The sequence below is a fragment of the Amborella trichopoda genome, chromosome 13, assembly GCF_054954075.1.
Source record: "Amborella trichopoda isolate Santa Cruz 75 chromosome 13, AtrichopodaSantaCruz75HAP2 v2.0, whole genome shotgun sequence".
NCBI lineage: Eukaryota > Viridiplantae > Streptophyta > Magnoliopsida > Amborellales > Amborellaceae > Amborella > Amborella trichopoda.
Genome location: NC_142348.1, coordinates 40795878 through 40809695, shown reverse-complemented (window position 1 = coordinate 40809695; position 13818 = coordinate 40795878). Strand labels below are relative to the sequence as shown.

At 37.6% G+C, this 13818-nt stretch overlaps 1 protein-coding gene across 4 annotated transcripts; it reads left to right on the top strand.

Moving 5' to 3' along the window:
• Positions 1-362: 362 nt before the first annotated feature.
• LOC18442417 (phosphoenolpyruvate carboxykinase (ATP) 1-like) lies at positions 363-12344 on the top strand. Of its 4 annotated transcripts, none has more exons than XM_088854938.1 (13): positions 363-482; positions 1568-1825; positions 2162-2340; positions 2440-2593; positions 3715-3799; positions 7959-8059; positions 8536-8834; positions 8947-9120; positions 9370-9435; positions 9575-9753; positions 10010-10179; positions 11188-11356; positions 11879-12344. In XM_088854938.1, exons 2-13 carry the CDS (start codon positions 1575-1577, stop codon positions 12020-12022), a joined length of 1971 nt encoding a protein of 656 aa, XP_088711064.1. In that variant the 5' UTR covers positions 363-482; positions 1568-1574; the 3' UTR covers positions 12023-12344. The 4 variants fall into 4 exon arrangements, 3 of the variants coding, with proteins under 3 accessions (XP_088711064.1, XP_088711065.1, XP_088711066.1); XM_088854939.1 differs by having other exon boundaries at positions 363-652; XM_088854940.1 differs by having other exon boundaries at positions 363-808.
• Positions 12345-13818: the final 1474 nt, after the last annotated feature.

Sequence of the window (13818 nt, the reverse complement as noted above, 5' to 3'; positions counted from 1 at the left end):
GCAAGGCCTACTTTTTTATCCTCGAGGAGCAGCGTTGGTTCCACCTCCAGTCTTACAGAAAGCGATAATAATGGACGGCCTAGATCCTCCGAACGAGACATGCAGAGGCTGACCAGGTAACACCGGCCCCTATTAGGGATAGATTCGTAATTTCCATATTTTGGGGGCAAAATATGACATTTTTGTCAAAATACGGGTCAGATACGACGCGAGAATTCGTCGTCCACTTTTATAGAACTTTATTGATATTTAAATAAGGATTTATCACGGTCTCGAGTTTTAACCGCGCGAGTTAAAATCTAACCGCGGTTAGGAGTCGTGGATGCGGGCTTTAAAAGGGAGGCCGTCCGTCTAGTTTTCGCATTGCTTTTCGCTTCCCTCTTTCTCTCTGAACTCCTATTTGGATGGTGGAGCTGCCCGTTTTTTTTCTTTCCCATTTTGCCCCTCTTCCTCTTCTCTGATCCATCGTCTTAGTGCTACTGGTGCGGCTCTTTCTTTCTCTCTCTAAACCTCTTCCATTTTGCGGCTCCTACCATTTTAAGAGGCATTCAGCAAGTTTTCAGTTTGATTTCTCTGCAAATCACTGTTTTTGTGTTGGATTTTACAGAAAGGGAAAGCACCTGAAATATTAGGCTTTGAGTCGATTAGATTGGTACTTCAGATAACTGGTGGTGTGGATGTTGATTTTTGTGGAATTTTGATGGAGAGAGAGAGATTGGTGCTTTATTTGTGTGCATTTGATAAGCGTAGAGAGAGAGGGCCTGGTGCTTTATTTGTATGCATTTGATAGGCGTAGAGTGAGAGAGGGGTGGGTTGGAGATTTTTTTCCTTATTTTCCTGGTTTCTGATGTGCATTTGAGGCCGAAAATCAACATGCGAATCGGACTGCATAAGAAAATGATTTGCAAATTGAATAGACCGATTTTTTTTATCCTACTTTTCATGGGAAAATTATGGCGACTAAAACGAGTATCGTTCAAATGGAACAAAATGACAGCATCGATATAAATACTTGTGATAAGAGCCGATCTCAGGAGAAAATAATAGTATCTACTTTTTATGGAAAAATTAGAACAGTCATGAAACTTATCTGATTTTTTAAGTTTCTAGATTGAGATAATTGTTTTAAATCTGAGTTGGCCAGATATAAGCTTCACCATTTTTTATTTTTATTTTTAAAATTTGCAAAGGCAACAGCTTTTTATGCTTGCATGCAACCCGGAATTCAATAATTAATAATTATAATTCGTAATCAGTAAGTAAATGACAAGGCGGCCCATCCCTTTACGAAAATGATCTCGTGGATTCTTGATGGGCCCATCGAAGGGATCTCGAAGTTTGTCATTAAGTACAAAAGATTCAGGGCATTTCAGTCATTTTTCCCGCTCCTGTGCATTCTGGACGTGACAGTTTTACCCTCACGTAAAGATTTGAAAAAAGATTTTTGCGTTGATGACGTGTCCTTTCTTGCAGTCCCAGTCCTCGCCGAAATGATTTTTTAAGAGTGGAGTAGGGGCATTTTAGAAATTTTCATCTGGCATGAATATTTTTTGGGTGGATTTTGCAGGGTGAAAATGGCATCGAATGGGCCGGTTTCTCCCGTAAAGGTCGGGCTCCGCAAGATTGAAACCCACAGCAGAAAGGAGAACGGAATTTGCCATGACGATTCTGTCCCTCCCGTTAAGGCCCAAACGCTGGACGAGCTCCACTCTTTGCAGAAGAAGAGGTCCGCGCCCACCACGCCTGTTAATGGGAGCCAAGGCGGGCCGTTCGCTCCTCTGGTCTCTGACGATCAGAGGGCAAAGCTTCAGCTGCAATCCATCAGGTTTCGTTTCTATCTCTCTTTTTATTTAATCGCAGTTGGCAACGGGCCGAGCTGTATTCTCCAATAAAATTTAAGGAAAATAATAATGCAATTAGGGTTGGCAACACGCCGTGCTGTGTTCTCCTACTTCGGGTCCACCGGGCTGGATCAAATTAAATGAAAATAAGTTTGTTTGATGGCAATGGTTTTTCCTCTTTTGAACCAGAGTAATTGGGCCTCCGGATCAAAAGAAAGAGACAGAAAGTGACCCATAGCGATTGCTTTGCAGATTGCGAAACAAATATTTATTCTGAAATGGGACAATGAAAATTGATTGATGTTGGTTTGGTGTTGCAGTGCTTCATTAGCTTCTCTGACTCGAGAAACAGGGCCCAAGGTGGTTAAAGGGGACCCTGCTCGCAAGGTCGAGACCACACCAAGGTTCACTTCCCATGTGACATCCATCTTTGAGCCTGCTCGCACCACTGATAGCGCCTTGAAATTCACCCATGTCCTCCACAACCTCTCTCCTGCCGGTACGCTCTCTCCATCACAATGAACTTCGAGAAATATCCTCCTAATCTAAAAAAAACAGGAATTTTAATGGTGATGAGCTGTTTTTTTTCTTTTTTCAGAGCTGTACGAGCAAGCCATTCGATACGAGCACGGTTCATTCATAACATCAACGGGTGCGCTAGCAACTCTCTCGGGTGCCAAGACTGGCCGCTCTCCAAGGGATAAACGCGTTGTCAAGGATGAGGCCACCGAAGCCGAACTTTGGTGGGGAAAGTATGTCTCTCTCTCTCTCTTTGGACTCCAAATTTTGCTATCTATATGTGCCTCCTAGTGATTTATTTTTTGGATAGATTTTTATTTTATTTTATTTTAAATTACATATAATTTCTAAGTAGAACTATATGTAAAATAAATAAATTTTAAAAATAAAAATATATATTTTTTAATTTTTTTTTATACTTGGTTTTTAATTTTTTTTGGAGGGGCCACCATTTTACATCTGTCTTAGAGATAGATGTGTGATGCCTAATGTAGTTATGTGTCCATCTGATTCGTAAAGTACTTTTCGTCTCCAAGGACAAGGGGCTGGATGGTACACTGTCTACGATGTGGACCCTTGTAGGGAGCTTGTACCCTTAAATTGTGTGGATTGCATCTAGCATGATCCTACGGCTATAAAATCATTTTTATTTAAAACTTGGGGATACATTCATTTTTTGCATTTCACACTAAGTAAAAATAACAAAATTTTTTTTAAAAAAAATTAACCGAAATATTTTGGTTAGTTTTTGTCCCAATTTTTTTTTATATTTAGTATGCCATATAAAAATGAATATACACCGTAAATTTGAGATAAAAATAATTTTCAAATTGCTCTTGGTTGGGTAGTTTGAAAATTTGAGAATTTTGACACATTTTTAAAGAGATACCTTGATGAATTTATTTAGGGTGCGGTTTTTATAAAGCGGAGGCTCTAAACAATCAAATTTTTTCCATTTATTTATAGAAAAGTGTTTTATGCATTGGGGAGATGGAATCCTACATTTTGTGTCGTTCCTTGAAACATCAAACTATTAAAGATGGATGAAAGTGGTGGTCGCTCCAAAAAAAAAAAAGCCAAAGGTCTAAAAGTTTTCTGTAAAATATTGTCATTTTCAGTTTTTAAAATTTAGTTTTTTACATATTAATGATCTCCATGTTAGAGGTCATATATTTTTAAAAAATTAGGTACAAAATCCATCTCAAAAACAGATTATGAGAAGGGGATGTATTTCTACATTTGAGTCCGGTGACTCATAAAAAAACAAGTATGCTTTATTTATGGTAATTTAGCGAGATTGGTTTTTTTTTGTTTTATGGGCCCCTCCCTCACTCTGCCCTTTTTCTCTCTCAAGGGGATCTCCAAACATTGAGATGGACGAGCACACGTTTTTGGTGAATAGAGAAAGGGCTGTTGATTATTTGAATTCCTTGGACAAGGTGATTACCCTCTATTTTTTGACTTACCAAACCCTAATTTTGTTCATGTGTATTTGCTCATTCTTATTGTTTTTGTATATTTAGAGTAGAACATGTGTTTATTTGATTCATTCTACTGGAGTAAGACTTAGGGACTGAAACGTAGTGATTTCATCTAAACGTCTGTCCATAGAAGACACCGGGTGGCAATGGCCCAGGCGGCCCGGCCTTAAAACTTAAGGTCCTAGGCCACGAGATGTGGACTAATGGGCCGGGGCTGATTTCTATTTTTTACCTTGTCTTTTGTTTTTTTGCTAAAATTATATCCCAAAAGTCCAGGCTGGGCCCGGACGGCACAGGGCCGCCTTTGCCGCACAAGTTGAAAAAGAATATATGCTTTTGCTTTTTATTTAGGAAAACTTGAGGCAGGTGGTGAGGTAGTGATGGAATCGTTCTAGTTCTAGAGGGGAATAATAACAGTAAAGATGGAACTGTTTTCTCTGTGGAGATGGCAGATGCTTATCTTTTTGTAAAATGGGTTTTTGTCGTTGCATCCAAAAGCTGAGGCTTATCGACCTAGACTCGTCTTCTTCTTTCTTAGGATTGCACAAATATGCATCCAAAAGTGCGTGGCACACATTTCTAGGGCTTCAATACATGCCAAAACCAACCCATGGATTACTCTTTCTCTCTCTACTTTCTTATCCTTTTTTATGTACAAAATCCATACTCCAATAGCCTTCTTTCTCAAGTCCCACCAATTTCTCACCTATTTTCCTTGCTAGTTTAGAAAGCTAACCACAATGGACGGTCTAGATAGAATAGTTTGGCATGTGATCCGCTTGGGAGTTAATAGCAACCGTCAATTGTATGGTCCCCACCATCCAAACACTTGCTTATGTCATTTCTCCTACCAGCTTAGATAGCTGGCCCTTCTTTGAATGAGCCGTTCAGATTCCCTTGTCGTTTGCTTTCAAGTCGATATCGACCGTCCATTCACATATTGCTTGGTTCATTAAATTGTCGTGGCCCACCTTTGAATGAATAGACCAGATCAAATTATTTTCTTCATAGATGATCCGGATTGTCCGACATATGTCAGTTATTTCCTTTAGTGGGAAGGGATGGTGCGCACAATGACAATGCAGATTGTTTCCTTTCATGTGAAGAGGGCATGTATTGCAGAATAATCCAATTGCATTATGCAAGGCATCTGCAGCCCTCCATTTTGGAGGTGAGAGAATCTGGGATGGGTAGGTGGGTCCCAAAGACACAGCTAACCTTTGGGGCACAAGATTTGCACGGTGGGGGCGCATTTGTGTCTTATTATTATTTTGGTATGAGCAAGTGGGTCCCACAATTAATGCTTTTGGATCGACAGTCACAAATGCACAACAGCTTTTAGCATGGTATCAACCCTCAAATGGAGGTGCCTGCGGAGAACAGTTTGTACACCAGTGGTGCGGTGCATGTTGTTTGGCGCACCAAAGGGGAATCCACTATTACATTCTCTGTGTTGGACGGTGGTGATCAATTCTAGTAGGGACATTCAATGAATGTCCCTTTGGTGTTGAATAGAACCCCTGATGTCAAGAGGCTTGTTCCCCCAAAATGAGTGTGATTGGACAATTAGTGTGGCTTAAAGCTGGTACAGTCAAATTCATTAGCCTTAGGCTAGAATAATTGGCTCACACCATGCCTTGACCTTTGAAATTTCAAAGGACAGGGTTTTGGTGCATCGGCACACATATTCAAATGAAATCTCCTTCAAGAATCCCATGTAGATATGGATTTTTTGGACTAAAAGTTTTACAGGTTGATAATCTTGATCACCACAATCATAAATCTGATAAATGAATTTTGAAATTTTTTAAAAATGGACTATCTTGAATTTTATTTTTGGACCGTTTATTACTGTTCATTTTAATTCTTTGTTGATCATTAGATCTGTACTATTTTTGAGCTGAAACATCATGGGTTTAAAGCTGGAAATGCATCTAGATTGGCTTAGGATGTTTTTCATATCCTAAATCCATCTCTAAGATAGATATTTGGAAAGGGGATGCATTTGAATAGGAACTTCATCTAAACTTTTTCCAATTAAAAAATCAACAACTTTCGGGGCTAAGAGTTGAGGGATGAGTCTCAACTCATGATGGGACTCTACATCGCCCAGTAATGAAAAAGCTTATCTACCACTAAAATCAGTGTGAAACGCAAGAAGAAATGCCAAATATCATTGTTTGTTTTCATTGCTTAGGCCTCGCATGATATTGTGAAAATGTACCATAAACCATCACACTTTGGGAAAACCATACACCGCTCATCATCCAATCAAATGATAAATGGCTATAGAGATAGAGTGGAACCCACCAGAACATGGCATGACCCCAATGGAGGTCCGTTTTTCTTTCTCTACGTGGCCATCCATTTCAATGACAATGATTGCCTAGTGGACAATGATCCTCTTTTTCATTTCCCAGTGTGTTGCTTTTGTGACTTCGTATTTCTAAAGATAATTACAAGAAAGAGTCTACTAGGGACATGTGTCATTATATTTAATTGGCTTAACGCTTAGTCCTCTCGATCAATCGTAGGAAGCACGATCTAGAGAACATTTCCAAGAAGCAGCTATGTCAAGAGAGTCTTGCTTTTAGTGCCTTTTAGCCTTTTGAATTGGCAATCTATATTAATTGAGTATCTTGTAGTGCAAGATCTAGGCCATCAAGCCATGTCAAGAACTTTAGTAGCAGACCTTAGTGCTCGCAAGTAGAGGACTACAAGCGATCCATCAAACGAAAACCAATACAAAACTATAGGATGATGCTTAAATAACTGAGTAGAGGTCTTGAGATCCACTATCAGTTACATGGAAACCGGTCACATCACATGTAGGTATTCCTTGTCTATATTGTAGCAAAACAATGTCACAATATGGTGTCGCAGTAGGGATGAAAAATATGATTAGCAACAGCATGCATGTGTCAGCAATTTAATGCCAAATTCACTTACCAAGACAATCTCCCTGAACTTTGAATTAGTTAAATCTGATATACGGTTACATGTGGTGTAGAAGATAGTCGCATTTCAGATTCTTGTCTTCAGCTACTTTATTGCATTAGGCAGTTTCTTTTTATAGGCTATTTCTATCAAGAAAATCTTAAAGACTGTTTTATCTTTTCTTGGAACATTATGGGTGTGAACGTTTGTCTTAAATCAAATAGATGGTTTGACTAGTGTTTGTAACCCCTGACTTGGGCATGGAACTGGACAGGGCCTGAGCCCAAGTTAGAAGGTTTGACTCAGACAAGTATCAACAAGATTAAGCCTAGTCTCTTAGAAATAACAGAGACGTCAGAAGCTGGTGGAATACGGCTGGTTCCTGAGGTTTTTTAATGGGTTCATGCACCCTGTGAGGTGCAAATAGCTCAGGTGACTGGGTCAGATGTGCTGAGTTTTAAAACATTTGTTTCACCTCTCCCCAAACTGAAATCCAATCCATATTTCCTGAATTTTAAACAGTTAAGCTTTACCTTGTTATAAAGGGCCTTTAATTTCCATTAAGTCCGACAATTGAAGGATACATGATAGAAACATTTGAAAATTGGCAATGTTTTAAAAAATGCCTAAGTGGCCTAGACCAAAACTCCGCACACCTAGACCCATTCGGCCCCACAAGGGCGAATGTACCTGGGTGAGTGCCCAGGCGTGCCCAGGGTTGTAAGGCCTTTTTCGTGTTTTTAAACTGCCCAAAAGGGCAAGGAGTCATTTTGACCCAAGTTTATATAAAAACGTTATGGGGTTTATTTTTAACCCCCAATAAAAAAGAAAAAACCCTCAATATATAAAAACCCCCAAAGGAAAAAAACTACAGGGCGCCCGAGTTTCTGGGTGCCAGCCTAAACGCCCGCCTAGGCGCTGGCGCCAGGCAGGCCGCCTCGGGGCTGCCTAGCTGTTTTTGAAACCTTGAAAATTGGTTATCACCGTCTACTATAAGCGACAAGGTAACATTGAAATATTTCCATTCGCAAGTAGTGCTAGGTATCCAGTCTTATGAATAAACACTATACAACTCAATGGCAACAACAGATTTTTACTTTGGTCCATTCTTTTTTTGTCTATTATCATATTGTGCTTCTGTCTCCTATTAGCATCTCTGATTTGTTATCATGGTTGTCAGGTGTTTGTGAATGACCAATTCCTCAACTGGGACCCCGAGCATCAGATCAAAGTCAGGATTGTCTCAGCTAGAGCATACCATGCTTTATTCATGCACAACATGTATGGAGATAGACATTGATTTTTCTTTGATCTTTTCTAGTCCTTTTCCTATCCAAAATGGTTATGATTTTGTGAAAACAGGAAAGTTTACTGTGATCCAGAAGGCTATGGAAATCTGTAGTCCATGGGGGCCAACAGCATCCATTGTAGAAGTGGATGGTTATATGGAGAGAGAATGGTACCTGCCTTTGTGGTCATATCCTGTTCTGATGGGTATCACTCTCTTTCCATTGCCTTCCATCATTGCATTGGAAAGCCATGACCATTTTCTACATTACACTGGATAATAGTTTTATGACATCCAGATTTGGAATTAGAGTGGGTTCAATTGTACCTTCACTAATGCACAAAATTGGATCAAAAGCACTTCATGTCCTGGAGAGAAGTCTATAAGTTGACCTTTGACTTATCATTTCAAATGTTCTAAACAGGAAAAAAGAAAAGAAATGTAGTCTAACACTATATGTGGGTGGCAGGTGCATTCGACCTACCGCTGAAGAGTTAGAGAACTTTGGGACACCAGACTTTACTATATACAATGCAGGGCAGTTCCCATGCAACCGATACACCCATTACATGACTTCTTCAACTAGCATTGACCTCAACTTAGCGAGGAAAGAAATGGTGATCCTAGGTACTCAATATGCTGGCGAGATGAAGAAGGGTTTGTTCAGTGTTATGCACTACCTCATGCCTAAGAGAGGAATTCTCTCTCTTCATTCTGGCTGCAATATGGGGAAAGGAGGCGATGTTGCTCTCTTTTTTGGTTTGTCAGGTTAGTGTTTATGTTACTATTCTTGGATCCGACCTGCTATGTTCCAAAAGAATGTAGGCACTCAAAATTTTGATCTTTTTTTTTACACGATTATATTCTTTATTATGTATAGGGACTGGTAAGACCACTCTGTCTACCGACCATAACCGCTTTTTGGTTGGAGATGATGAACACTGTTGGAGTGACAATGGTGTTTCGAACATAGAAGGTGGTTGTTATGCGAAATGTATTGATCTTTCAAAAGAAAAGGAGCCCGATATTTGGAACGCCATCAAATTTGGAACCGGTATACCTCTCTCTACGCCTCACTTAGTTACACATACACATGCTTGCACCATCTCTCTCTCTCTCACACACACACACACACACACATGCTTCCACCCACAAATGATGGTTTGAATTTTATTCATGTTCATTCTTCTTCAGTAACGAAGTTGGCCTGTTCGAGGATAATCCTTATGTCCATCAAAAAAATTCTATTTTTTAAAAAGTTTTTTTTTTTTGAGGAAACAAATATCTTTGGCTTTTTGTGCAGTGCTGGAGAACATTGTGTTCGATGAGCACACTCGAGAGGTTGATTATTCTGACAAATCAGTAACAGGTAAATTCAAAAGCATCTTACAATTTCTAATTTTATTGATTTTTTACCAAAGGGAATTTCTAAAACTTCACCTTTGTATGACTCATTATGTTCACTTTTGAAAGAGAAAAGAGTAAGACTTATGGTTTGGTTTTCGCAGAGAATACCCGAGCTTCTTACCCGATAGAGTACATCCCCAATGCAAAGATCCCTTGTGTGGGACCCCACCCAAAGAATGTTATCCTTTTGGCATGCGATGCCTTTGGAGTTTTACCACCTGTTAGCAAACTCAGCCTTGCACAAACCATGTACCATTTCATCAGTGGCTACACGGCTCTGGTATAATTTGAACACTTTATTCCATCTTTATATTAGTTGCGAAATTGATACTTCTGCAGGGAAGTTGATGCTTCCACTGCATTAGTTTGTGCTATTTCTGGTTTATGATCACTATTTTTCTGCCCACTCTCTTTTTTTTTCCTATGAGCTGATGACCTGGTAGAATTTTCATACTAATTTGCTACCTGTCCAACTCAAATAGAAAAGAAAGTTAAACTGGTTTTGTATATTGGTACAATATGATTGAGCAAAACAGGTAGCTGGAACAGAGGATGGAATAAAGGAGCCAACGGCTACATTCTCTGCTTGCTTTGGGGCTGCCTTCATTATGCTTCACCCTACTAAGTATGCCGCCATGCTTGCTGAGAAGATGCAGAAGCATGGAGCCACTGGCTGGCTTGTCAACACTGGCTGGTCAGGAGGAAGGTATTCATATTTGAGCAGCTTCCATTTTTGTTGAATGACTTGAGAAGTCTAATTGTTTATACTCCTTTGTAATTCTCAATATGAAGGAAGTTAACTGAGTTTCAAATTGGGATCTAAGGTCCACTTAGAATCAATGCTGATAAAGTTTAGTGTAGGGAATTAATTTTATCTTATTATGCCCTCTCAGTTATCTCTTTTTTCCGCTATAAGAGTTACGTGCATCTCAAGGGGCATATCAAATAAGCATTTAACCCTGTTTGCCTATCTATGGAGAAAGCTTTTTTACCCAATATTTGGGTTTTGGGTTTAGAGTCTTAGACCTCAACATGACCCTGCCATCCAAAAATGGAACATGGAACCTCTCTGAGCAAACTGATGCAAAACAATTAGATTCAGTGTTTCTGTTCAGTATGTTGATTTTCATATAGGCCTCCAGAGCATTTCTATTTAATGGACCAAACTAGGAATTCACTTTTAGCCTGAGAATTGAGACCAAGCACTCTACACTCTGCCCACTGCAATTTGGGCACTGATTATATGACCCAAACAGCCAACTTTGTGATTATGTTTGCGATGCTTTCTCTCAAAAGATTCCAAGTTTTAAGTTGTCCCTATACACTAGTCTTATATAGACATTATATGCGATAACACGGTTTATATTTGGTAGGAAAGGGTCAAAAAAATCTTTAGCCGTTAGATGTGAAATCCAACAGCTTCAAGTGCGTCACAAAGTTAAAAAAATTTATTTGAATTTTGAGCCCTGTCAATGGCACAACCTAAGCTGTTTGATTTCATACCTAACAACTGAGGGTGATCTCGACCTCCTTGTACTAGAGGTAAAGGTCTTATTGTGTGCTTTCCTTGTTATATTTAGAAGGAATGTGCCTAATAAGAGTTTCTAGAATATGAATTTTCTTCGTATTAGGCTATTTCCTCGTAATTCTTGAAAGAAAATTTAGTGTCTTTGGGACATTGTAGTTATTGTATTATTGTGTTGCTTTTTTGCAGCTATGGCTCCGGGAACAGAATCAAGCTGAGCTATACGAGGAAAATTATCGATGCCATACATTCAGGCAGTCTTATCAATGCAAACTATATCAAAACTGATGTCTTTGGCCTTGAGATCCCCACTGAAATTGAAGGTGTTCCCTCTGAGATTCTTCAACCTATGAACACTGTAAGTACAACCCACATTTTCTTCTCCCCTTTTCAAATGTTCAACTTCTTTTGATTTCCTTCTCCCCTTTTAAAATGTTCAACTTCTTTTGATTTAATTGAATCATGGTTTCAAATTTTGGTGAATTTAGGTCAAGATTTTGTTTCAGCTCTGATTCATACTACTCTTGAGCATTGGTCTCTATAACCCAAGTCTTTCCAACGTTTATGCATATTTTTGTTAAATTTTCAGCCACATCTAGTGTGCCTCACATTCTTAACTAGGGCCGACCAATTAATGTCTTTGCGAGGTTACTATTGGAATATATCCAGTATACTTGAAACTTGGGCATTGTATTGAATATCTCTAGTTCTTGTGAAATTATCACAATATTGCCAATATTTTCTCAATGTCATCTTGAGAAATTGTTGTATCTTTAAAAACAAATCCAAAAATCCCAAGTAAATATCTCCCCAACAAACTGCTTAAAATTTTCTTGTTCATCTTCTAACTATTATAAAAATTTTTGGTGTGCTATTACAGTGGTCTGACAAAAATGGTTACAATGATACACTGTTGAAGCTGGCTGGTTTGTTCAAAAAGAACTTTGAGGTCTTCACTAACTACAAGATTGGAGAGGATAACAGCCTCACTGAGGAGATCTTGGCAGCAGGCCCCAACCTCTAAAATAATTAGGTGGAAAAAAGAAAATGAAAAAAGAGGGCAGCAGGTGAATAAGCACAAGGAGTTGATGTGTATAATATAGAAGAACAATTTTCTATCTAAGTTGTCATGTTAGTTTAGTGTCGAAATTTAGCTTGGTTCTAGTCAATGAAGGCCTCCTATTCTAATCGGAACTTTATTTTTTTAAAGTTCTTATTTTTGTGTCATGTTAATAAGCATGGCATTCTTTGCACGTGTAACTGGCAAATGGGCATTCTTGCAATTGTCGCAGCCTGCACTTTTATTACTACTACGCATATCATATTGAGGAAGAGAGCGTTACTTATTTCTCGGGGCATCAGATTTGGCATTTGAACATTTCTTTTATACAATTGTTAGTCTATATATATATATATATATATATATATATATATATATATATATATGAGTCGTTGACGTATGTCCATATGCGAATGGCGCAGATTGAATTTGGGTCATTATGTAGCCGATCTAACGTTCATGGTCGTTTTATAGTGTTTGAATTTTAATTTTTTTTTCTACAAATTCGAAATCAATTGAAATTTATGGTGTGTCCTTCTCATTAAGGTGCAATTAATAAAAATATAATTTTTTTGTGAAAAATAAATCGAGCAAAATACCTTTCGAAACTTTTTAAGACATTTTGGTCATTTTATTTATGTAAAATTGTTTTTTGATATTTTTCGTAGATTTGTTTATTTTTGAAGAACATAGGTCTAAAGTTTAAAGTGATTTAAATTTGTTGAAAAAAAATTAAAATTCAAACACTATCGAACATTGGTGATCGTCAGATCTTTTCAGTTTTAATCTGGGCCGTCATCTTTTATATATATATATATATATATATATATATATATATATATATATATATATATATATATATATATATGGGTGGGGTTTCTACAAGGTTGCAACCATATACAAATCCAATTACGGCGCACGTCCATTTTTTATCGGTAATTTTATTGTAAACAATTCTTAGGATTATATTACAATCTATATTTACTTTTATATAGAAATTTTTAAACTCCAAAAATGGTTAAAATCAAGTAGATTTATAAATATAAGAAAATCTGGAAAATGGACGATCTAGATAATGTGTTGCAAGATGTACTCATTTTTGGGATTCAAAAACTTTTTTATTTTTATTTTCCATATTTTTACATCTCAATGTTGAGATAGAGAGTTTTTAAACATTAAAACAACCTTTCCGATAGATTTTCGAGGTACGTATATAATTCTACATTTTAAGGTTACAATTTTATATAAACTTTTTCAAATATATATATATATATATATATATATATATATATATATATATATATATATATATATATATATATATATATAACCTACAGATGGCAAATCTCATAAGAAATCTTACCAGTAAAATTGTACCTTCATCTTCCAAACTTAGAGTTAAAAATAAAGAACAGATAATCATAAATGATATTGAGGAAAATATACAAAATTGGAATATCCCCAAGGTACCAATATATGATGTTTATAACAAAGGATCATTCAAACTTAAGATGGGTTATGCCATCAAGACTGTAGAAGAAAGTCTATCAGTCACGTAAAATCAAGAAGGCTTTCACCTACTCTCTAAAAAAATAATAGAAAAACATAGAGAAAATAATTACAAATACTTACACATTGGCCTCATTCAAATAGCCGTAAAACCTTTGACCCGACCAGGGTTGAACACTTCTGTGCTTGTATGCCTAAGAGATACAAGACACAATATATTCACAGACTCTCTACTAGGCATGGTGGAATCC

What these genes read in the sequence shown, in the direction of transcription:
- LOC18442417 (XM_088854938.1), top strand. Translation starts at nt 1,575, where the DNA reads ATGGCATCGAATGGGCCGGTTTCTCCCGTAAAGGTCGGGCTCCGCAAG. An exon ending in GCCGAACTTTGGTGGGGAAA is followed by an intron (nt 2,594 to 3,714) that starts GTATGTCTCTCT and finishes TTCTCTCTCAAG; the next exon opens with GGGATCTCCAAACATTGAGA. An exon ending in ACTGGCTGGTCAGGAGGAAG is followed by an intron (nt 10,180 to 11,187) that starts GTATTCATATTT and finishes GCTTTTTTGCAG; the next exon opens with CTATGGCTCCGGGAACAGAA.